The sequence below is a fragment of the Typopeltis vanoorti genome, chromosome 7 (assembly GCF_054136105.1).
Source record: "Typopeltis vanoorti isolate ZY-2024b chromosome 7, IOZ_Tvanoo_1.0, whole genome shotgun sequence".
Lineage (NCBI taxonomy): Eukaryota > Metazoa > Arthropoda > Arachnida > Uropygi > Thelyphonidae > Typopeltis > Typopeltis vanoorti.
In genome coordinates this window covers 26,674,972-26,702,352 of record NC_143555.1, presented here as the reverse complement: position 1 = coordinate 26,702,352, position 27,381 = coordinate 26,674,972, and the positions used below count along the sequence as shown (strand labels likewise).

General features: G+C 35.5%; 1 protein-coding gene across 3 annotated transcripts in view; it reads right to left on the bottom strand.

The window, feature by feature from the left end:
* Epg5 (ectopic P-granules autophagy protein 5) overlaps window positions 1–27,381 on the bottom strand; it is a 923,436-nt gene that overhangs the window by 573,882 nt on the left and 322,173 nt on the right. For all 3 annotated transcript variants that reach the window (XM_090395201.1, XM_090395199.1, XM_090395200.1), the window contains exon 14: window positions 22,783–22,923. In XM_090395201.1, the coding sequence (XP_090251327.1) occupies window positions 22,783–22,923 (141 nt within the window). The remainder of the gene's footprint in view (window positions 1–22,782; window positions 22,924–27,381) is intronic.

Genomic DNA, 27,381 nt, shown 5'->3' with positions numbered 1-27,381 from the left:
ATGAATAGACATGCAGAATTATCAAAGAAAAGGAAGGTATGTGGAATTATAAATGATAACTAATTTATGGAATTATAAAGCAGATGATTATAACAGTGTTAAACGACAATTTGGAGAAGTTTCGTGGAGGGAGGAATTGGAAGGCCAGGATATCATTAGTGCCTGGGAAATTGTGAAGGAATATTTGTTAGCAGCAATAGCAAGCCGTATTCAGTACCGTCGACAGGGTGTAGCATAGAGGCAGCCTGCTCACAGCACTGATTAACAAGGATGCTCGTTCAGCCACATGACAGGCAACAAGATATTTTACAAATATACAGCATTTAGTTTACCAAATAAAAAGGTGACATTTCCCATTGACAGTTAAATATGTGCTTATTATAATTCAAATTAAGTGGATATTGAATCCAACATTGTTTTTTTTGGCTCTCTTTTTTTCAGTGTGCTTATTATATTTTATTAATAAAAAAACTATAGTCATACATACTAGAACTAAACATCTTAGAACCCACTTATTAGATACTTAAGGAAACAGCCCATAAAGTATCAAACGATGTGAATTTCGTAAACTTTTACAGTCTATATATATATATATATATATATATTTTTTTTTTTTTATTCAAAATTCATTTTTACTCGGTTGGAATATTATAAAAAAAGGTTTAATGACTATTACCGAGAGAAAAGATGACAAGATATATTTAAAAAAGATACTACTAGTTTACTAGTTTCGTTACATGAACATCCTCAGGTATCACAATCAAAGAAGTATATAAAATAATTACAGAGACTTAAAATTGTGCTAACAGAACAAGTATAAAAAACAGTAGCATGTTTGAAAAAAATGCAAGTATGAGTTCCAAACAAACGAATACTATGCGCTGTCGCGAGTGCGCCAGTACCGAACAGAAGTAACGTGTGCATCAGAGAGATTGTAACTCAGGCTGTTGTTGATATGAGAGGAATCTAGAGAAATTTCCCTAGATTCAACAATCTTTCTTTCGAGTTCAGCGTAGCACACATGGATGTTAGCAGTTTGAATCCAGTTTACAATGTGCTGGCGGCCTTCGTCTGAGTTAGCTGAAAAGAGAACGTGGCTAGAGAGAGCGCTAGCTCTAGTCCTGTTATAGGAGATATCTCTATGGTCATCCAAACGTAGAAGGATGGATTTAGCAGTCTGTCCATAGCATGGCTTTCCGCAATCACACAATATTGATGATATTTTCCTCATCTGGGAAAATGGTTTCAATAACCTCTATTTATTTTTGGACCACCTAAACAAGTGCCATGAAAAAACTCTTTCACCCTCGAACTGGAATCAGATGACTGCCTTCCCTTTTTAGACCTCAAACTTACCAGATGTGCTGAGAGCATTAAAATCTTAATTTTTAGAAAGCCTGCTCATACTGTTAGATACCTTCATCCTTCCTCCCATCACTAATCCCCACAAAAATGTGGTATTATTTCCACCTTAGCTGACCGAGCCAAATCATTACTTACAGAAGAAACAGAAATTGAACTCCGTTTTCTTAAAAAAACATTTATTAACAATGGAATTAACAATGGTTTCCCTCCAAAGAAAATTGACAAATTTCTTTCCCCCAGGCACTCAACTACTTCTGAAGATCCCTCTTCCCCAAGAGCCTTCATCTCCTTGCCTTACATCAGCTCTCTTTCACCAAAACTGGCAAAGATTCTCAAGAAATTCAACTTCAAAACGTGCTTCACTACGCTTCCAATACTTCGTTCATTACTTAGCAAACATAAACAGAAACATCTTCCTACTCAGTTTCCAGGAGTATACAAGATTTTGTGTGATTGCGGAAAGCCATATTATGGACAGACTGTTAAATCCATCCTTCTACGTTTGGATGAACACCGTAGAGATATCTCCTATAGCAGGACTAGAGCTAGCGCTCTCTCTAGCCACGTTCAGTTTTCAGCTAACTCAGATGAAGGCCACCAGCACATTGTAAACTGGACTCAAACTGCTAACATCCATGTGTGCTACGATGAACTCGAAAGAAAGATTGCTGAATCTAGAGAAATTTCTCTAGATTCTTCTCATATCAACAACAGCCTGAGTTACAATCTCTCTGATGCACACGTTGCTTCTGTTCAGTACTGGCGCACTCGTGACAGCACGTAGTATTCGTTTGTTTGGAACTCATACTTGCATTTTTTTCAAACACGCTACTGTTTTTTATACTTGTTCTGTTAGCACAATTTTAAGTCTCTGTAATTTTTTTATATACTTCTTTGATTGTGATACCTGAGGATGTTCATGTAATGAAACTAGTAAACTAGTAGTATCTTTTTTAAATATATCTTGTCATTTTTTCTCTCGGTAATAGTCATTAAACCTTTTTATATATATACACACACACACACACACACATGCAATCAATTTTTTAACTTGGGGATATTGTATATTAGGATAACCAACTAATTTTATAAACTTGATTATTTTAACTCCTAATCCCAAGTATGCAAACAATTAAGTTTGCATCCGAAACAAAGTTCAAGTCTAAAGATAGTACAACACCAGGGAAACTCATTGTAAAGGTGGGTAATGCTCTGATCACTATTCTTAGTATTTTCCCAAACTTAATTGTTTGCATACTTGGGATTAGGATTAAAATAACCAATACTTAAATTTAGGGGATATTAAATCCAACATAGTTTTAAAACCGAATAAGAAACTCAAAGATTGGAATCAGAGAGTTTCATGCCGAATATAGTAAACTATAAAGTATTGGCAACACTAGCGTTAGCAAATGCAAGTGATCCTAGTACGTAGTACAATACCAGGGCAGCTCGTTGCAAAGGTGGGGAAGTTCAGATCGCTATTCTTAGGTATTTTCCATAATGTAAAAACACATTTCCTAGGAAATGTATGCTGTTATGAAGTTCTTTTCGCCATACACTTTGGTATTAGGTCTAGCTACTCACTGATGAAGCCTCAAAAAAGGCTGAAACCGGTCTGGGTAGTGACCTCCCTCCATAATGTAATAACAGCATACATTTCCTAGGAAATGTGTTTTTACATTATGGAAAATACCTAAGAATAGCGATCTGAACTTCCCCACCTTTGCAACAAGCTGCCCTGGTATTGTACTACGTACTAGGATCACTTGCATTGGCTAATGCTAGTGTCGCCGATACTTTATAGTTTACTATATTCGGCATGAAACTCTCTGATTCCAATCTTTGAGTTTCTTATTCGGTTTTAAAACTATGTGGGATTTAATATCCCCTAAATTTAAGTAATGTTTTCATTGCCGAAATGAAGCTTATTAGCTCTTTATACTTAAGTAAAATAACCAAGTTTATAAAATTACTTGGTTATCCTAATATACAATATCCCCAAGTTAAAAAATTTATTACATCTATATCTCCTCCAGAGATTTTTATTAAAAACTGTTGCAACTTCTATAGGTAAAAACCTTGGTATTTAGGGTCTAGCTACTCACTGAAGAGATCTCAAAAAAGGTTGAAACCGGACTGGGTAGTGACCCCACCAATAATGCATTGCAGTATACATCTTCTAGTGAGATTTACTTTACATTATGGGAAAATACTAAGATAGTGATCAGAGCTTTACCCACCTTTACAATGAGTTGCCCTGGTGTTGTACTATCTTTAGACTTGATCTTTGTTTCAGGTGCAAACTTAATTGTTTGCATACTTGGGATTAGGAGTTAAAATAACCAAGTTTATAAAATTACTTGGTTATCCTAACACACACACACACACACACACACACACACACACACACACACACACACACACACACAGTATGTATATATATCAGAATTTTACATGGCTCAAAATTCCAAGTAAAACTTTAGGAGGGAAGGTAGAGAACATCAAAAATCAACCATATTTACATAGGAAAGCATGACCAGAAATGCCACCAGAAGGGGTAGTGTAACAGGGACACAAAGATACAGAAAAAACACAATGCAGTAGGTAATGTAACAAACTTTATTAGGCATAACTGAACAGTTCAATAGTAGTTGGATACATAATATAGTAAACAAAGTGCATGTCTGCCATCTCAGCTCATAAAATGACACATGTTCTTCGTACGACGTTGAAAGCATGAGCGAGGAAGCCCAATTGCTCACCTGGAGTGCTGCCAAACAGCGACACCGTTCACTTTCGAGTGGCGTTTCCAGTCATGCTTTCCTATGTAAATATAGATATTGATGTTCTCTACCTACCCACAAAGTTTGTACATGGAATTTTGAACCACCCTGTGTATTAAATTATATTATGCATGAATTCTCCTACTCAAATTGCAAGTTATTATCGCCCCGCTGTTTGTGTTGTGGCAATAACATGCTCCACAACAGCAACTATACTACAGAAACAAGAAAAACAATTACCATATTTTCCAATAGATAACGGGCGCGTGTTATCTATACATAAAAATGAACATGCGCGGTATACATTTGAAAGGTATGAGAGGTAAATCAAATGTAATAACAAAACTAAGGTAGAAGTATTACTCAATATTTATTGAACATTACACTATTCAAATCCAAAATATTCTTCATCAGACTCAATATTGAAAGAATCAATTGCATTAAAAATTTTGTTTGGTATTTCTTCAGCTTCATAATCACTCTCACCGGACACCATTGCATTCCCTTGTGCTTTAATGAAACCATTTCTAACACACTTACAGCAACCCAAGTGTCTACAATCCACATAACTATATCTTTATATGACATTCTTTTCATCTGCCCTGTTTTGTTATATTCATGGATGCCATTCATCATCCAGTCTTCCCACTTAGCCCACAAATTATCGTTGAATGGTTTATTTACTGCAAGAACAAGGGATTAGAGTTTTTTTTTCTTAAACCACCACGAATGACAGCCAATTTGAAATACAATTGTTTTAACTTCTGCTGTCTTGTGTGCCCTACATGAATCCAACACTAACAAAGATTTTGGGTTGAAAATGCCATTTTTCTCTTTTGCCACACATTCTCTAACCAAAATTTCATAACCTCAGAATTTATCCAACCTTTATCATTAGCAGTAATTAAAATATCTTTGGAATCACAACCTTTTGGAACAGTCTTTCTTTGGAAAATCACCATCGGTGGCAGTTTGGAACCATCTGCATTTACGCAAAGAACCACAGTAAAGTTAGACCTTTCGTGCCCTGTTGTAGCAACTGAAACCTCTATTGCTCCCTTCAGATTCACAGTCCTAGAACTAGGCATGTTAAAAGTTACGGGAACCTCATCCATATTACCAAAGTGACAAGCATCAACCCAACACAAATTTTCTCTCGGAAACAAATGAAATTTAGCTACTTTCGCTTCCCATTCGCACAGCAAATTTTGTCCAACACTAGTAGAGGAGTGCACACTTAAATTGTTTCTCTTTATAAATAGAAAAACCCAAAATGGGTAGGCCTTGAAATCCTTTATATTATCGTTTTGCGCAATTCTTTTCGATTCCTGCAACACAGGAACAGTAGATATTCTCATACCTTTAGCTCTTTCACTAACAACCCAATCAAACAGTTTTTTTCCCCTATGGTTGGCCACAAGCACCTTCTAAACCTCATAGCACATTTCCTCGTACATAAATATTTCAGACTGTTTCAGCCTTTTACCATTCACGAACACTAGTTTCTCCAACACCGAACAATCTACCAACTTCTTGCTACTTTCTAGCTACAATCTAGCTACTTTCGCTTCCCATTCGCACAGCAAATTTTGTCCAACACTAGTAGAGGAGTGCACACTTAAATTGTTTCTCTTTATAAATCCAAAAACCCAAGATGGGTAGGCCTTGAAATCCTTTATATTATCGTTTTGCGCAATTCTTTTCGATTCCTGCAACACAGGAACAGTAGATATTCTCATACCTTTAGCTCTTTCACTAACAACCCAATCAAACAGTTTTTTTTCCCTATGGTTGGCCACAAGCACCTTCTAAACCTCATAGCACATTTCCTCGTACGTAAATATTTCAGACTGTTTCAGCCTTTTACCATTCACGAACACTAGTTTCTCCAACACCGAACAATCTACCAACTTCACGATTCACTTTTTCCTTTGCTACTTCTAACACTTCAAGCTTGAACTGCGCTGTGTAGGATTTTCTCCAAGAAGTACTTGTCTTCTATGGGTAATTCAGATCTAATAACAAAATATAAACAAATAATGATTTACTTTATGAAATATTTTAAAACAGGATGTACGGAATAATGTAACTTCATAAAATATGGTACAAAAAATGTACACCTATCTTTCAATTGTTGATGGAACTAGGCAGTTACAAGAAAATGATGAAGCCCACACAAGTTATCTTTCAGGTCACACAAAAAGTCGTAGTAATGTCACAGTGCTTCCCAATAATGTGAAAATTGTAAAATTTTGAATTTAAAAAAATCGACCACTGCTACTAGCAATGCACATGCTTTTAAAGAATTCCTCCGTCCTCTGTCTGTACTTCCCAACTTTACCACTAGTTGGAGCATGCTCGTTATCTATACATCAAAAGGAGTGATAAAAATGTTGAGGTGCGCGTTATCTATCGAAAAATACGGTAGTTTTATCATGTTGCTGAATAAGGTTCACAGACATTTGCAGATTGTATAATATGATTTTTTAGGTAATATTCAGACCGAAATATTTGGCAAATTAAACATTATTCTTGTGCAAACGTGTATATATTTCTAGACTGTATAATATATTTCTCAACAAATAGTGCAATTAGAGACAACTAAGATAAAAATGCACTAATGAATCACATCTCCCCTCTCACAGAAACTGCTGTATAGACAAGCAAAATCATATGTTGCGCTGGCAACATATGGTTTTGCTTGACACTACCCTGTCGTGAATGTGTCAAACTAAGAATTATATAGTGAATGTATTTCAGATAATATGGAAATCGGTTGAAGAGAATTAGCATTTAAACTCAGTTGTCTGCTTGCTTTTTCTTTGGGTCGCATGATCCTTTGTTAATACCGCACCAATCATATGTACTTCTTCATAGCTGCTCTTTCTCTACTGGCCTATCATCGTGCACAGCTTTAACTTCTCATTAGTCATTTGTGAAGGATTGTTCATTACGTATCTTAAGTCTTGTAAATTACTGATAATTTTTGCTTGTCATAATGGGAAAGAAGATGAAGGGTAGATAACTTTGACGTTGCACACAAGGAAACCCTCTCAAAGCCAGAAGTGATGACGAATAGTCGCTTCTTGGTAAGTCATACTTATTTTCAGTTTTTTTTTTCTGAAAACTTTAGTTTCCGAAGATCCTCACATATATCATGGACCACAATTTTTTTGCTTAAATTTTGAGGAAAAATGCGAGTTATATTCGAGTAAACACAGTATTTTTTTTTTTTTTTTTAGCTTTCGAATTCTTAAGTATGGATCATTGTTTTATAAAAACTGGATTTATAAAACACACAAAAGAGAGCAATATAGCAGATATAGAAATAAGCAATTTCACTCCTCTCATTGATAAATTATTTATATGAAGTAAAAATGTATAGTATCTTTATAAATTTTGTACTATTAAAAATAAATCTTTTTTTTTTTTGTTTAAATGTACATCTAAATTCAAATAAAGCAGACATAATGAAATATAATTTTATTTATTTATTATTATTATTTTGATAAGGTACTTGGTAATAATGAAAATTTAAGAAGGGGTACATGGATATCTGAAGTTTGAAAAACACTGGTTTATCCAAATATTTAATCTGAAACACAGGTGTATATTTCACTGTTTGTTTTCTTAAATCCCACTTCAAATTTGGATAGACGAAACAGTGTGATATGCACTTCTTGCATTTTTTTCAGTGTCATTTCAATTTTGAATGCGAAACATATTGAGTGTATTGTGTATTCTGTATTTAAGTGACTTTCAGCAATTTTTGACTTTGATTTCAATTGTGTACTTATTTTCAATAGACAAAATTTTAAAGATAAGTAGTTTATAAATTATAAACATATTAATCAGAGGCACATTTTTCTAAAATGCCAAAATCGCTCATTGGGCAGCACACTTTACGTCTTAAATTGTCCTCAATAAATTTACTTTAACTTTAATTAACAAATTTTCAAATTACTGTATAAATTAATTATTTATAGTAAAAATCCATAGAAGGCAACAGTTTTAAATTGATTTTTTTTAAAATAAGATTTTACTGTTTTAAAACTCTTAAAAATAATAAATAACTTAATTCAAAATTAATAATAGAAAAAAAAAAAAGAATAATTTATCAATACAAAAAATTTATTGTCATTCAGATGAGTAATTTGAAAGACAAGAAGCTATCTGGAGCTGCTTTTCTCAAAAGGAAAAGAGAAAAGGAAGATCAAGTAAAGAAAGCACAAGCGATATAAGGAGATTTGGAATTTTAACATTTCACATTTGGAATTACACAAAGACACCGAAGAGAACGAGTTTTCAACAGAACCAACACTAAAAGTTATAAAAATTTCAGCACCATCCACAAATACCAACGACTCCGACGCATCAGCCACTGATACTTACATAACAACTATTTGTGGTGATAGTTGATGATTCCAAAAATGATGAGGTAAGCGATGATAGCGACAAAAAGAAATTACGAACGGGACCAGAGAAATCTGATGACAAAACTAGAATTGAACTTATAAAAAAGATCCTATTCAAGTACAATTAAATAAATATCCTTTGAATGATCAACGCAGAAAACTTTCGAATAATTATTATTCAAATGCTTAAAAATTCTGAAAATGTCAAACGTTCATGGCTTCTATATTCCAGGGGATGCTGTTTACTGTTTCTCATGCAAAAATTTTAATGCTGTTTCATCAGAGCAAAAAGACCTTACATTGAAAAGAGATTTCGATTATTGGAAAATTATCAACAGAAAACTTCAAATGCATGAAACTTCACAATCCCATATTCGTTGTTTTTCTGAGTGGAAAGAATTGACAATCCGGTCAAATTTGAAATTTGATTCTTTGTTGATGCAGACCAACAAAGAATTTTTGACAATGAAACACAACGCTAGAAAGCAGTTTTAATACGATTATTAACAATAATCATTTGCATAGCAGCACAAAATCTTGCACTTCGGGGATTGTCCTCTACAATTTATACTCCTAACAATGGAAATTTTCTAAAAATTGTAGAACTTTTCGCATTGTTCGATGAAGTTATGAAGCAACATCTCGATACTACAGACTCAGAAAGACTTAGAAACTGCTTTGAGCAATAGCAAAACATCTGATGTAGATGCAATAGATTTATTTGAAGTATAAATTCTCTCAAAAATAATACAAGAGAATAGTGTTCCTCACCAAATTTTATCATATATATAAATAAAATCTTGTAGAAATTTATCCCAATGTAACCACCGCCCTGAGGATATTGTTAACAACCTGTTAGCACAGCAAGTGCAGGTGATGTTTTTCCAAGCTTAAATTCATTACAAATTATTTGAGAACAGCAATGACCCAAGAAAGATTGGTTGGTCTACCAACTATATTGTTATGTCTTTATTTTTTCTCTTTTGCTTTTACTTAGTATAGTTTTACTTTTTCTTTACAGGTTACTTCTTACACTTACAAGAAATTAGCCTCCGACAAATTTGCTTATCTTAAATCAACTGCGCCAGTCGGTGACTAGTTCCTGATACTTAATCTTACTTTAGCAAACTATCTCGACAATATTACTTAGCATTGCGAACACGTGGTATGCAGTCGCGGCTCCGTTCTTAACTTAACGTCAAGTGTCTCCCCCCCCCCCCCCCTTACACAGGTTCGGTTTTTATAAGTGGTAGGTCAGTCTCAACAGAAGCATACAAACTCTGATTTAAGATAAAACATTTTATGCAACTAAATTCATATACAGGAAAAATCATGTAAATATAATACTAAAAAAAGGAAGTAGGTTCATGCACAAGTGCCCGCTCAATAGCAATAGGCTCAATCAATTCTTCTCACGCATTCCTTAATGTGCAAGCTTATGCAATTCTAATCGAGGAGCATTAATTAAGCAGTGTGGTTTGAGCTAAGATTAACTGATACTCCTGTCCTTAAGCAAGTTTACCAATGAATACATGACACGTTCTCTCAATCTTATAGATTGCTTATCTTATGAGAGGTAAACTACTTGCTATTTAACTCATACAAATCGCAGGGCTCATATACAGAGCAGAAACTTCATTTATAGCATTTCATATAGCACTTCATTTCTAAAACTGTTCCACTAAAAGTTCACACAAACAGAAATTTACAAGTCGCAACAGGAAAGTCCAATCAAGACGTATAGTCCAAAACCAACGTCAAGGGTCAAGCAGGGCTATGCTTAAGGTTTTCCCCCTTTCTCTTTGTTCACTCTGGTTTTTACAGCACTTCTTATGCATATAGGGTAAGAAATATTTGCGAAATTGTCCCTTGGTTTTATGTCTGATTGTTTCCTCGGATATGGCAAGAATTCCTTGTTGTTCCGCTGTCTTTCTTTACTTAATCCTTTCGAAGTATTGAGTCCTTCGAAGTCGTCACACTGGCGGTAACTCACCAATGGCCCAGTCTGCTGGTTCTTCATTGTTCAGTTGGACAACCTGTATGCATCGGGACCCACTGCAACGTGGAAGGTTGCTGGACACCGGCGACAAGTTTCCTCAGCCTTCACGGCCTTCTTACTGGCACACAGGAAAAATGCAGGAAACGAGAGCGTTTGAAGTGTGCGCCGCTCCTTATATCTTAGCGGCGAGCACCCTCTCTTTCTGTCTATGTCACTCACTCAGTCGTCTTTGATTCGTCAGGTAAGGTCACGTTCTTTACCTAGCAGTCCTCTTGACGGAACTGCTACTGTAGGGGTTACCGGATGACGTTTTAGATTTTCTGCTGTGTCATGGACTATTACGTAATGATCAGTCCTTCTACTGATTGGTTAACATGAATTTTCCCAGTATTGGGTATTATTCTAAAATAATATTTGAATTATTTTACAACATTAATAATTAAATTGATACACTTTGCATTTACAAGTTAGTTGTTGCCTCTCTACGTAAACTCTTGAGAGTTCAAGCATGTCTTTATGTTAAAGACATGCTTGTGAGTATTTTCTCATGTTGTGGCTGAAACAAATGGCGGATACATAGTGAGCCAGTTATTTCCAACACAACAATATAGATAGAGGAGGATATAGCTCATAATTTAAATTTAGAAGAGCTTGTAAACAGTTTTATTGTGCAGTATCCCTGAAGAACAAACATTTAAATAATATTATAATGTAATTGTTTTGCATTAATGTTAATTGTCTTATACTTAAAAAATTATAATCCTTCAGGGGCAATATTTATTTGTTTGCCTCAGGGTGCAATCTAACCTGACGACAGCCCTGGCTGTATTCCACGAGTGAAGAAGCGGACACCATTTGGTGTAAAGTGAATGACAAACAATATCAGAGAGGAACTTCAGGTGAAAAAGAGGTTATGAAAGAGATATAAGGAGAGGGCTGGAGAGCAGATGCATGTAGAATATATGACTCAGGCCAGGGGAGTAACCAGTACAGTGAGGGAGGCAAAACTGGAATATGAGCAGAGATTGGCACTAAGATCCAGAGAAAATCCTAGGGGATTTTTTTTAGCTATGTGGCCAGTAGGAGGAGAAATGATTGTGGAAGAATGATATTGTGGGATAAAAATGGAAATAGAGTGACTGACGCAGAGGACATAATGGAGTTGTTCAATGAACACTTTATTAGATATTAAATCATCCTTACTTCTCCAGGATGATTTATTTCATCCTGGAGAAGTAAGTTTTAATACTAGAGGGATAGGGCAGGTTCGAGGTTTAGAGATGCAAGAGTTCCAAATACTGAGTACTCTGAATGTTGTCAGTAAAGCTGTGGGACTGGATGGTATTTCAAACACGGGTTTTGAGAGAATGTGCTAAAGAACTGACAACTCCACTGACCCAGCTTTTCAATGAAGGTTGGGAATGGAACCCAAGGAATGGAAGGAAGATAAGATAGTGCCACTACTTAAGGGCAGTAACAGACTGGAAGTATCTAATTATAGGCCAGTTTGTGTTTCATTAGCAGTAGTTAAGATCTTGAAGAAATTAGAGAGGGCCATATACAGCATTGGGCTTAACAAATCCATACGAGAGTCAACATGGATTTGTTAAGTGCCACTGTTGCTTTAGTAATATGATTGCCTTTTATAATAAAGTAGCAAGAGCAGTTGATGAGGGGAAAGGCATATACTGATTTTTTTTGATTTTGAAAAGGGCTTGTCAACTGGATTGAAGATTGGATGCCTCATAGCTATCAGAGAGTTGTGTAGGGTGGGACAATATCAAGGAGGCAGAAGGTTACAACTCAGGTCCTAGTAGTGGTACCTATATTGTTTATCCTTTATATCAATAACATTGTCAATGGGTTTCAGGGGGATATTCATTTGTACTATTTACTAATAACCTGGGAAGGGTTATTAGTAATAGTTCAGATGTAGCAGCCCTGCAAGAGGATTTGAATAAACTAGACAGATGGGCAAATGAATAAGGATATCAGTTTAATGCAGCAAAGTATAAAGTCTTGAAGTTTGGGATACATCGATGGGAGACTGTATACTCAATTGGAGGGTAGACAAGAGATCTAGGGGTGATGATTGATAGGAAAATGAAATTCAGGGAACATATTGCAAAGGTGGTGAAGGTAAACTAGAGGATTGCTGCAATACTGAGAAGAATGCTGACCAGCAGAATGAAAGGATGAGTTATCCTTCCATTGTATAAGACCCTGCTCAAACTACACTTAGACTACTGTTCTCAAATTTGGTCCCTCCCCAGGGTTTGAATGGGATAAATTAACTATGGAAAGGGTACAGAGACAGATAACAAAGATGGTTTCAGGCCTGTACAATGTTAGTTACAAGGACTGGCTGAGGCAATATGGACTGCAGAGTTTGGTAGATAGAAGAAGGAGAGGTGATATGATTGAGACTTTTAAACTGTTGATAGGTAGTTAAAGTGTTGACACTTTGGAGTTTTTTCGTTTGGTGGAACAGCAGGAAGAAGCGATGACAAGGAGCCATCCCTGGAATTTATGAAAGGAAGCTGTGAACAAGAGGGCGAGGAGTGGTTTCTTTGCATGGAAGGTGGATGAACCGTGGAATGCAATTGCCTGATAGAGTGGTGAGAGCAAGAATGGTCAATGAGTGGTATGATAGACTGTGTTTCCTAGGAAGGACCTCCCATGAAGAGTCTCTTGACTCCATGGAGACCTCAATAATACTCTTAAGACAAACACAATAAACAACTTTTTATTTGCAAATAGCTCAACTTGATACTAATAAGTTATCCTCAATGTAGGAACAGTTGAAGAAGATGTGTACATTCAAAGCATACATTCCCCCTGTTCCTAGAAAATATGTAGTCCACATCCTTACATAAAATTTACAGTGCAATTTGAAAAAGAGCATGAATTGGCCTTTTTAGACATTTTCCTTTTTTTGATCTCCATCTAGTGATTTTGCTACTTCGTTATACCACAAACCAACTTTCACCAGTCATATACTCCCAAATTTAGATTGTCATCCTTTGCAAAAGCTAGGCATTATAAAGAATCTACTAAACTGTGTACATGTTGTTTGCTTTAATGCCCAAGACCCCCAACTAATAACTCATAATATCCAGAATATTATGATTAAAAATGGTTTCTCCAAGAACATATCTGTGATGCCAATAAACCAACTCCATGAAACCAAAAAGAGTTCTGATTCTTTAAATCTACAGAATCTCTGGACATTCAATATTATTAAAAAAATAACTAGATACCAATATTCTTTCCTGTTATGGCAAAGGAGAGATGGACTCCTCTTAACTCTCCAGTTATGTACCGAGTTCCATGTAAGTGCAATCTTTATTTTGGGCATACTAGATATTCTGTGGGAACATGAATACAGAAGCATATATCTTATATCATTTATATACTGAAGTGCCACAGAATTAGGGATAGGAGAATCCATGCAAATTCTCTACCATAACTCCCACATTTGCACGAATGCATAACTGGTTATACTTAGCTGTCAGCATTGGATTCCCCAAGCATTCCTCGTGAGAAGCATAATGGGAAATGTTGGAGATTTAGATACATTTGACAGATGGCAGATTGTAGGTGCCCAATGCATGTATCACTCAATCTCGGAAATTGTCAACGAACTTGGATTTTCTTCTGTGAGAGTTTCAAGAGTGTTCTGGGAATATGAAAATTCTGGCAAAAAAAGAAGCACCTGAACAAACTACAAAGCACAACCAACATTGAATAATCATGGACTTTGCCATCTGACTCACATTATATGGATCAATAGGGGTCAGAGATTTTCTCAAATCACCACCCATCTGAATGAGCGTTCCAGCTAGAAAGTCAATGCAAAGACCATGCAACGGTCACATAACCATCACAGCTTCAGGAGTTGTTGAATTATGAGAGTCCCATTTCTGTACTGAATGCCTTGACTTGGCTAAAGAACATCAAAACCAGATAACTGAAAATTAGACCCCGTTGTTTTTGCCAGAGAACCAGGGCGAACACAATGGGTTGGCCACAATATAGGTTAAAAGCATGTTTTTTTTGTTTCTTCCATATTTTATTCCCATAATTCTTTGCTTTTGCTGAATCTCGATAAATAAGAAATATACTGAAACCAGGATTCCTTCTGATTCTGACAACAGATGTATTTTGCTCAGGCATCAGCATGTTTGAAAGCAATGATGTTTGTTGTTGTGGGTATCTGTGGATAAACATCTCAAACTTTTTTCAGGGCTTCTTTTGGTCCTGTTCAATTGTTATTCCATCATGATAAAATTAGTTTAATCATTTATCCAAGTGTGAGCAAACAAAGTTTCTGCCTGAAAGTATCTTCAGGACTGGGGTAAGGTGGTACAACACCAGGGAAACTCGTTGCAAAGGTGGAGCAAGCTACCAACACTCCTATCTCAGTTCTCAGTATCTCCTATAATGCAAAACACATCTCCTTGCAGATATGTATAATGTTATGCATTAAGGGAAGGACCACTACCCAGACTAGTTTCGACCTTTATTGAGGTCTCTTCAGTGGGAGCCAGGCCCAAGTGGAGATACCAGGCAGAAGCATTAGCAGGTCATCTCTACCTATAGGAGTTGCCAAATGGTGTGCCACCCTTTTTTAATAAATTACTCTGGATTTAGAGAAAGATGTTGAAAGTTTATTTTTCACTTGGTTAGAGTATAATAAAATTACACTAAAGAGACCTCAATAAAGGTTGAAACTAGTCTGGGTAGTGGCCCTTCCCTTAATGCATAACATTAGACATATCTGCAAGGAGATGTGTTTTGCATTATAGGAGATACTGAGATAGGAGTGTTGGTAGCTTGCTCCACCTTTGCAACGAGTTGCCCTGGTGTTGTACCACCTTACCCCCAGTCCTGAAGATACTTTCAGGCACAAACTTTGTTTGCTCACACTTGGATAAAGGATTAAACTAATTTTATTATACTCTAACCAAGTGAAAAATAAACTTTCAACATCTTTCTCTAAATCCAGAGTAATTTATTAAAAAAGGGTGGCACACCATTTGGAGACTCCTATAGGTAGAGATGACCTGCTAATGCTTCTGCCTGGTACCTCCACTTGGGCCTGGCTCCCACTGAAGAGACCTAAATAAAGGTCGAAACTAGTCTGGGTAGTGTCCCTTCCCTTAATGCATAACATTAGACATATCTGCAAGGAGATGTATTTTGCATTATAGGAGATACTGAGATAGGAGTGTTGGCAGCTTGCTCCACCTTTGCAAGAGTTGCCTGGTGTTGTACCACCTTACCCCAGTCCTGAAGATACTTTCGGGCGCAAACTTTGTTTGCACACACTTGGATAAAGGATTAAACTAATTTTATTATACTCTAACCAAGTGAAAAATAAACTTTCAACGTTATTCCATCATGGTTTATGAAAAAGTGGAAAACAACTGATTCAGGAACGGCAGCTGTGGCAGTTCCTATAAAAAACTCTGTTACATTCTTCACCGCACTACTGATAGACGAGCTGACCACTGCAGACAATGTGGGCCAGTTAACTCATTCAATTTTCCACGGTGATTTAATACAATTGCCCATGCAGAAAAGTGGATATCAAGGGAAAGTAATCACTACCAAATAGGTTTTTTCCCGCTTGAATAGTAGAAAAAGAGAGGGGTCAGTAGATAGTGATGTTAATGATTCATGTAAGGGTAGTCATACAGAAGAAGGTGTTGATTCTTGTGTTTGAGAGGGAGATATTGCTGTTGTCAAGAATGCACTCAACAACTCTTCCTCTGATTTTGTTAACTCATTCAATTTTCCACGGTGATTTAATACAATTGCCCATGCAGAAAAGTGGATATCAAGGGAAAGTAATCACTACCAAATAGGTTTTTTCCCGCTTGAATAGTAGAAAAAGAGAGGGGTCAGTAGATAGTGATGTTAATGATTCATGTAAGGGTAGTCATACAGAAGAAGGTGTTGATTCTTGTGTTTGAGAGGGAGATATTGCTGTTGTCAAGAATGCACTCAACAACTCTTCCTCTGATTTTTGTTCAGGCACTAGCTCACAGAGTGATGTGTCCATTTAAATCCTTATTGAAAGTAAGGGTCATGGCAACTGTGATATGAGGTCAACAATGTCATCTTGAGAAATATCTGCAGCAGGAGGAAGGTATGTGAAGCATACTGTTATTATATTCTGAGTAAGAGTTAATGGCAACTGCTTTTATGTTGGTATTAATATGTATTTGTTGGAAGGAATGGTTTCCCACAAAAACAGTGGCTTCTCCATGGGCAGTTCCATCCCCAGTCCTGTCTTTACAAAAGATGGTAACATTACAGAGAAGTGGATCATCACTCAGTGTCAGGTATCCTGCATGCAGGAGCATACTGGTTTTTATTTCTGCAAGAGAACCTTGATATCCTCTATGTTTTTATAAAATCCATGTTAATTCCATTGTAGAAATGTTTACATTATTTCTTTTCTGGTGGTATCATCTGGCTTTCCATGTGGAGAGGTTTTGTTTTCGTTAGTCCTGGATTTTTTTTTTCTTTTTTGAGAATTGTGGGTAGCATCATTTCTTCTCCTTTTGTAAAATTATCCACGACATCATATTCCACTCATTCTAAGGCACTCGGTATATAATTGCTTTATAATACTTTATCTTCCGGGAGGAGGCAGAGGCATCCATGCTAACTGTTGACGAGCCATCTAATAAAGGGTCTTCAGGAAGTTCCATTACTTTTTTTTATAAGTGGATTTTCATGTAGTGGGACCATTTTTGGCATGTCTTCAGGAGTGATTTCATAATGATTTCTCTTTTATTTTATCAAAGGAGTAGTGAACAAGTCATATCTTTCAGGAATGTTGTAGTTGTTAGAAGGCGAAATTGACATACATGCAAAGTGCTGACAATTTTGTTGCAGTTGCCTTCTCAGTATCAGTGTTTTAGATGATGTTGTTGTTATTGTTGTTGTATATTGCCACTTCAACTCCTGATATGTGCATATGGTGCTCTGTTTTTAACTTTTGTATCTCCTTTTCATCCTTCCACCTTTAGCATACTTGGGACTATGCTGGATAGTCTCTGTCACAGTTAGAGCATTTTGGAGTTTTGCTCTTTATTCTCATTTTCTTTACAATCACACTGGGGACATATGGGAGAGCCATGACAAGCAGTTTAAGAATTACCATATTGCTGACATTCAAAGCACAGTAAAGTGTTTAGGATATACGAGGTGCTACCCAAAAGATCAGGGAATTTCACCATAAAAAAAAAAAAAATAATAATAATAATAATAAATAAATAAACTAGTACTTACCCTAATTCCAAGTTTCCAGAGATAGTTTCAGAGATAGATGCTGAAAGTTTTTTCACTTATGAAAAAATTAAAGAAGCCAAGAAATTATATGATTGGTTTAATCCATCATTCAAGTGTAAGTAAATAGAGTTTGCACATTATAGAGGTCAATGACTTTACATCAATTGTATCCCATAATGCAAAGCACACCAGCTTTCAAACATGTTTAAGTCTATGCATTTTTCATTTATAGCCTAAGCAAGTGAAAATAACTTTCATCTATCTCTGATCCAGAAGTTTAATAATGAAGTAACACATCTTTTGCTAGAAGTTTATGGGAAATATATGACTTCTACATTACTTTTGTCTTAGTATCTCTTCTGGGTCTGGCTCCCAATGATGAGACCTCAAAGGTTGAAAGTGACCTAAGTAGTAGTGAACCTTCTCATAACAAAGAGCATTATACACACACTGGCCCCTGAATTAGAAACCTTTATGCAGAGGTGTACAGACATCAGTTATGCAGTGAATATGCAAAATACTTGGTCAGTGTCACCATGTGTACTATGTAACTATTTAGAATGCTGCTGCTAATCAATAATCATTAAAAGTGTTGATCACAATGGGAAAAACAAGGATCTTTCGGAGTTCAGTACGGGACTTATTATGAGTAACTGTCTGGCTGGAGCCGCAATTTTGCAAACAGCAGAGCAGATTGGTTTTTTCAAAAATGATGAGATATCTCGGGTGTTTACTGAGTGAGAAAATAATCCACATTGCTTGTCTAAGAAGAGTGACTATGGTCCTAAGAGAGTCTGTCAGGAATGAGATTTCCTTCATCTTTGAAGACCTGTATGGACAGAACTCCCTGTGTGCAGCAAATGACCAAAGCATTTAATGACGGTTGTTCCAGACAAATATCTCATCAAACTATGATCCCAAAAAAAGAGAACATCAATTCAATTGAAAGCAACAATTTTATATGCACTACTGGCTGCTGATATTATAGTACTCCCCATTATCCGGAGGGTATACGTTCCAAGACACTCCGTGGATATCTGAAACCAGGGATATTACTGAACCCTATATGCACTATGTTTTTTTTTTCCTATACATGCATACCTATGAGAAAGTTTAATTTATAAATTAGGCACACTAAAAGATTAAAAACAATCACATATAATAAAAGTGCACACAGATTCTACTCCTCTGAAGAATCTCTAAACCAAGAATTAGAAATAATCAAAAATACAGCCATACTAAATGGATACAATCTTAAAACGACTCAAAAAAAATCATCAGTCACTTCTCCACACATCAACCTAGACAAGAACAAGCCCACATGATTCCCATACCTTATGTCAAATGCATCTCAGTACGTCATTCAAAAATTATGAAGAAATACAAATTTGCTACTACCTACAAGCCCATCAACCAGATCTATAACTTGTTATCTATAACTTCTCCTAAACACAAACTCTCACCTCTGATGCTGCCTGGTGTGTACGAGGCTCCATGCTCTTGTAAATTGTCTTACTTTGGAGAGACAGATAGATCTTTTCATAAACGCATTTCGGAACATCAAGACGGTATCTGTCTTATCAAACCACAGAAATCTGGCCTTGCTCAACACAGAGTTGAAAACCCAAACCATAGGATCCATTGGGAAAAGACCAAACTATTACATATCTCTTTATATAAACATGAACATTTATATAAAGAAAGTGCTGAAGCCCTACTTCACAGACCAAATCTAAACCGTAATGACATTCTTGCTATTCCTAAAGTAGGGGAAATTGTCATACAAAATAAATTGTGTAAAATATTTTTTTTTATATATGTTATCTTATTTTGATGTAACTTTTTCCCCCTCCAGTTATATTTTAATTTAATTTTATTACATGCTTTTTTGAGCCTTTAGAAAAAGCAACCGACACAATGAAAAAGGAAAAGTTGGTCCTTGTTGGGGATCTAAATAGCAGAGTAGGAAATGATTGTGAGATATACAAAAATATTTTGGGAAAATTTGGAGAAAAGAGCAAAGCTAATAATAATGGCAAATATCCGTTGGATTTCTGCTCAGGACATGGACTGGTTATTACTAATGCCATGTTCCAACATAAAAATGTGCACAAATTCACATGGAGAGAAGAGGCAAGGAATAAGAAAAGTCTCATTGACTATGTTATATTGTTGATAGTGATATTTTCTCCCTAGTGCAGGACACCTGAGTGTACAGAGGATTTGAAATTGGAAGTGATCACTATTTAGTCTTGAGCAGGATAAAATTGAATTTCATATTAAAAAGAATAACATGTAAGAAAGTTTTAAAGCGAATAAAAGTTGAGCAGCTCTCAGATGTGAACTGTAGACTAAAATACACAAAGATTATTGAAGAAAAAATGAAAGAGTTAGAGAACAACAACCAAACCTTGGAAATTCAGTGGCAAACTCTAAAGAAAACATTGATTGATTCTGCCAGAGAGGCATGTGGTGAGGTTGTCTGCAAGGATAAAAAAATCAGAACTCCCTGGTGGACACAGGAAGTTAAAGAGGCAGTGAAGGAAAAGAAGAAAGCATATCAAAAGTTCCTGTCTAATAAGTCACCTTGTGCTCTTAGAGAATACAGAGACAAATGCAAGAATGCTAAACACTGTGTAAAACTAGCTAAACAAAAGTCATGGGAGGACTTTGGCAAGAATATAGAAAATAAATATCAAGAAGGTGGCAAAATATTCTGGAGGTTGTTGAAGAAGCTTAGGAATGGAGGAAAGAGTGCTGTAAAAGGAATTAGAGATGATAAAGGTGACATGAAAACGGGAGAAAAAGATATCCTTGAAGTATGGAGTAATTACTTTGAAAAACTGCTAAATGAAACAAGCAGTGATGACAGCACAGTGGTAAAAAACACTGACCAGGCATGCAGTCAGGAATACATATCCATACTTGAAGTAGAAAAAGCTATCAAAGGCTTGAAATGTGGAAAGGCAGCAGGAGTAGATGATATTCGACCAGAAATGCTGAAGTATGGTGGTATAAGATTCTTACAGTGGCTGCACTGCATAGTTCAGAAAGCCTGGGCAGAGGGACGAATTCCCAATGATTGGAGTAGAGCTCTCATAGTACCCATATATAAAAAGGGAAATAAAACTGCATGTGAGAATTACAGAGGTATTTCCCTACTGAGTGTTCCTGGCAAGATCTACGCAAGTATACTTGAGAAACAGTTAAGAAAAATTGTGGAAGAAAAGCTTGGTGAAGAACAAGCTGGATTCAGGCCAAATAGAGGCTGTCAGGATCAGATCATCACTTTACGACAAATAGTCGAGAAAGCATGGGAATATAACAAAGATCTGTATTTAAGTTTTGTCGATCTGGAAAAGGCATATGACAAGGTCCCAAGAGAGAAGCTATTGAATACGCTGCAATTATATGGTGTCAATGGGGCATTATATCAAGCAATACTTAGCCTTTATTTGAGTTGTAAGTCAGCAGTTAGAATTGAAGGAAGTACAGGAAGATGGTTTAATGTTAAATCTGTGTGAGACAAGGATGTACATTATCCCCTCTGTTATTCATTATCTATATGGATCACATTATGAAGGAAAGTGGTATTAAACCTGATATCAAAATTGGAGATGTTAATGTCAGCTCTTTGCTTTATGCAGAAATAAATCCGCTACAAGTCTGCAAGATTCTCTGACTAAATTGAATAGCTCTTGTAATAGATATGGTATGAAGGTCAGCAATAAAAAGACAAAAACAATGAAAATAGGCAGAATCATTGAAAATGTCAACTGTGTTGTGAATGGAGAACCTGTGGAACAAGTAAAACATTTCAGCTATTTAGGCACGATTTTTACTGAAGATGGTAAATTAAATATAGAAATAGACAACAGAATCAGCAAAGCTGGTATGGTGGGAAGTCAACTGTATAAATTCATATGGAATAAGAGAGAAATTAGTCAGAACACTAAATTAGCTGTATACAAGACAGTGTTCAAACCAGTTTTAACTTATGGATCTGAGAGCTGGGTTAGAAGTAAAACACTTGACCAAAGACTAGAGACTGCAGATATGAGAGTCCTGAGAAAGATTATAGGCGTGAACAGATGGCATCAATGGCAGTATCATATTAAAAACGAGGATATTAGGAAAGAACTTGACATTGTCAGCATCCAGGAATGCATTAGCAGAGCTAATCTCAGGTGGTATGGTCACTTAAATAGAATGGGCAAGGAAAGATTAGCAAAACAAGTGTTCTCTGCCAGGTTGGCAGGAAAACGACCGAGAGGAAGACCAAGATATAGGTGGATTGATACGGTACAAAGTGCTTTAGACGATAGAAATATAAGATCTGATAATATTGGAGTGTTGACAAGTAACAGACTGATTTGGAGGAAAATTGTAGATAGGAAATTAATAATGATGTAATTTTTTTCATGTAGTACTATCATATCCTGTACACCCCTTGAGGGTACATGCAGGAATTTGGTGATGATGATGATGATCTTCACAAAAGTACTATTTAATTACTTGACATGCTATGACTGGCTGTTTCATCATGCAATACTTAAATTAATCTCATTGTGAGAATTCAGTTTAATGGAAAGGTTTCAACCACAACACTAAATTGTAATATATGTCAAGTTTAACCCTGCACTTTATACTCGTAGTTTGATTTCCTCGAACGCGTAAATTGTCATTATTTGCTCTTGAATGCTGACTGCAACAGCTTAAGCCTTTCTGTTCAACCATGATGATTTCACAAGGTGGGTGAAATACAGTAAAATATAATTATAGGATATTTATCTTCTGTGGACATTGAAAATAACAAAAAAAATTATCAAACTATAAAAAATACCAGTGTGATGTTCAACCATAGTTAAAGTAATTATAAATTATATACAATATGTTAAAAAAAAGTACTTACATCTCCTAAATAATCAATGTCATCGTTAATCATCATTAAGAGATCAGAAGTAATGTGTGGATATTTCTTTGCTATGGAAACCAAGCAGTCATGACCTTCCTTTGACAGAAACTGATTAAGGTCCTTGTTAGAGAAGCAAATCTATATGCAAAAGAAAATATTCTTGTAATCCAATGTTTTCATTGCTGTCAAGATTACAATGCCTCTACCAAAGATGAAATAAAACTGAACACTTATCAATTCCTACATTTTTAAATGTATTCATCATGAAAACTTCCTTTTTTAATTCAATGATTTAATGATAAATAATTTAATTTAATTAAATTTTTTAATTTAATCCAATGGCTTTAACTCATTTGAGTACAACACCTAAAATGGCCTAGTGGTGACATCTCTTGCAACAGTCAAACATCAGGGAAGGTTACAGTTTTAGCAACCCCTATTCTGCCACATTTTCACAAATTAAAAGTTAGGTGATGCTTTAGTCACACTTTTTCAGTACATATTCTAAAATTGATCTGTCATTTCCTGTATGATAATTCAAGTGCTTTATTTCTTGTAGTTTTTTCGAATATTTTTTCATTCTGTTGACTTTGTGTTACTAAGGTAAGTACTAAATACATTTTTTTATATATTAGCACCTCTGTTTGATTATGGGTTGAGAATGTGCACAAAATGGACCTGTGCTCATTTTAGAATGGTGGGTTTGTGAGGAGTCAATATATATATTTTTTGTTCTAGGTTTAGTACCTCTGAAGAAATGGACCCCAATGAATTTCAACCAATAAGTCCAGTTCAGTTTTATGAAAAGAGTTACAGAAAACTTGGGTTAGCTGCGGATGACATAGCAAATTCAAATCATCAAGATATATCCGTAGTTATCATTCCGCCCGATGTTGATTATCAAAACGATAATGAGGATATAGATGACGATGATCTTCAGCCTGACCACCTTCCCAATGACATTCCAGGAGGAAATAGAGCTTCATTATGTGAGTGACAAATCAGATAGCAATGATGATGATCTTTCTCTAGCCATGATAAGACAACACTGCTTGGCTGCACAAGGTAAAGTAATTACCAACGAGCCCGTACGGACAGAAGATATCTTAGACATCAGTAGGGCAGTAACTACAGGGTATATGGACTGTCTGAGTAATGTGAGGGACCAAATCCAAAATAAAACTCCAGTTGAAATATTTGAAAGATTTATCGATAAAGAAATTATTACTGTTATTATTGAACAGACCAATTTGTACGCTACACAGAACAATAATCATGTATTTCAAGTAACTGAAGAAGACATCAAGATATTTATCACAATTCTACTTTTGAGTGGATACCACAGGTTGCCAAGAGAGCATCACTATTGCTGTTTAGATGAGGATCTCCTGGTTCTCCCAGTGGCCAAAAGTATGTCAAGGAACCATTTTCAAGAAATATCCACATTTGGTTGATAATTCACAAATAGATTAAAATGATAAACGTAAAAAATAAGACCTCTAATAGATAAACTAAATAAAAAATTTCAACAGCTTGGCATATTCAACAAACTTCTCTCAATCGATGAAGCCATGATCAAGTATTTTGGGCATCACTCTGGTAAGCAGTTCATAAGGGGCAAGCAAGTCAGGTTGGATACAAAGATTGGATGCGTTGTAGCTCTAGTGGTTATTGCTACTAATTCGATACGTATTGTGGCACAATACCCGGTAACCGGGTATTGCGCCACACTAAAACACTGCTCTGCCTTTGGGATCAGGAGTTGTTTTGAGTATGTTGGATACTGTAGCTGAGCCTTCAGATCATGAAATATTCTTTGATAATTACCGTATTTGCCCGTGTATAAGACGCACTTTTTTCTTTGAAAATAGGTCTGAAAAAGAGGATAAGTCTTATACGCCGATACTCAGTTTTTTATTACTTTCCTTTCTGGAAATTTTCTCTGTTACGAGATTTCTTTCATGCTTGCATGCGGTTGCAAGAGCATTCCAGTTACGTAGAGTACAGTGGATGCACATGTGCTGTAATCGATGATCACAGCTGTGTTCCTGTTCGTTTAAACTTTCCAATTGTTGTTGCAAACGGTGATAAATTTCTGCCGTTAAATTTCCTCCAAATTTCTTGGCAAATTATGGCTGAAAAACGTCGGCATTGGTAGAAAATTGCATACAAGCTACATGATTTCATATGCTAAAGAACATGAAAACAGGGCTGTAGAGAGGCATTTCGGGCCATCTCCAACTGAGAAAATGATAAGAACTTGGATAAAGTTTTTTTCCTAAAAAATGTGTACAAAAAAGGAGTGCGTCTTATATGCTGGTATTGGATCCTACTTCGTCTGAATCTTTGGATCTGATATGATTACTATTACGAAGTTCTTAACTAATTGATAAGTTGTAAGTTGATTTCTAATTCAAATATAAAGAAAATTTAGATTTAAATACTGTGCCACTTTATATCTGAATTAGTTCAAGAATTGAAGGTAAACCAACTCTTAACAACCCTTCTCTTATATGTTGTTATTATATATACTGGCCGAGTATATTTAACTACTTATTTTACCCGCTTTGGTTCGAATATTTTATGAATGGTGCAGTAAAAGAGATTCAGGCAAAATACAACTTTTGATTAACAAAAACAAACATTTAATTTTAGAATCACAAATTTTACACTTAAGTTCAAACCAGTAATTAAGATATCACAAACATTTTAACTTCTCTGATAAATTCAATCATACAAACTCAGACAATGGTAAATTCGTTGTCTCTAATACAGTCTTTTCACAGTTCCTTAAGTTCCAAATACAATAAAATCTCAGTAACACCACTTTACAAGCAAACACTTTTAAATTTGCACTTCAGCTAATCTTCACAATAGTTACTGTTAACATAAGGAAATTCTAGGATGAAACTCACACACTTTTCTGTATAGGAATATTAATGGTTGGAATAATCTTACTGATAATCTTCTATCTTCATCAACTTATACACAAACACTTTTTATAACCGTAAACACTCTTAACAATAATCGGTACTCATTAAAATAAATCTTCAAAGCATTAACTGAATTAATTCACAGTCACTATACACATAAACAAACGTTCTCGCATGAAGTACTATTGATCACTCATTAAATAAGGCAACACACAATAATTCCTTAACTTGAGGTTTTATATGCACAGTTGTTCACTCTTCCAGCATTCAATTAATTCTTTAGACACTACAATTCTAAACACCGCTAATGGTAAACTTCAATTTTACACCCCTCTACTATTCTAGTAACTCCGTACTTTATTTCAAGATTCTGTGTGTGCTTGACAGGTCGAGGTCAACTCAAGTATTGCTAGTCTATTTAGTAGTCACTCAGCTGTCTTCCGTAGCTATAATTGTTATTCTACAACTTATTACTAACCGCCTCTCGACTAGTAGACTTTATTTAGCTGCTTGAGTGACTTGCCGACTCGCTATTATCGCACTGTGATTCCCGAATGCCCCGATTCCAACCTAATGCCAACCCTCTCCTTTTTCACTCTCTTAATTCTCTCTAATCTCGTTTTCTTATAGTTCTTATAAGAACTGGGCAATGGACTGAGTCCTTGACTCTTTATCCCGTCATCTGAATGAAGTAAATCTGTGTGGATGGAGTGTTATTGAGCTAAAAAGCTCTAGTCATCATGGCTGGGTAACAGCAATTGCCGAGCCTCAGTTAAAACTTCATTGGCTACAGCATTGCCATTTGACCCTGGAAGTCCTAAAAAGGACTTTTTTTCGTCCTAATCTCTTTTTTTCAGCGTTTCTTCATTTTTATATGCATTCTTCCCGCCTAAATTGTTCTCGTGATTTCTTTGACTAAAACTCTTTTCAATAATTTTCAACATTCTCCCCACGTGCTGTTCCAAAAACGTGCTCGCTCACTTACATACGTCTCCATGACAACCAAACAAAATATGATAAAATTGAGGTATTGCATAACGCTAAACTTCTACAAATAGGAATAAATAGAGAATATTTACATTTCAATTAATGCGCAGTTAAAATATCAAATACAAGTTCTTATAATATTAACATAGTAATAATTAAAATAGCTTAATAATATTTAATACAGTCTTTTCATTATTAATACATATCTTTGAATAAATAATTAAATATTAGACAAAATTAAGGTAGTTATATGAATATTAAATTGTAAAATAAGTTGTTTACATTAAATTATATTTACAAGTCTAGCCTTTGTGATGGAAGATCATGTTAGATTCTGAAGCAAATAATAATTACTCCAATCTCTATACATTCAGAATCCAACACCGGCAAATACGGTATATTACAAACTACAATTTGATGCAAACCCTAAAGGAGAAAGGATTTCGAGCCATGGGCACTGCAAGAGAAATTCCCATAAAAAAGTGTCCTTTGCTTTCTTCCAATGAAATGCAAAAAAAGAGTCGTGGATATTTTGAATATCGTTATGACAAAACTAGTCAGCTACTTTTTGTGAAATGGAAAGACAATAATGTTACCATGTCATCAAATTACAATTCAGTGGAGCCACTTTCAAAAGTAAAACGGTGTACTGCCAAAGAAAAGATAGACATGCCTC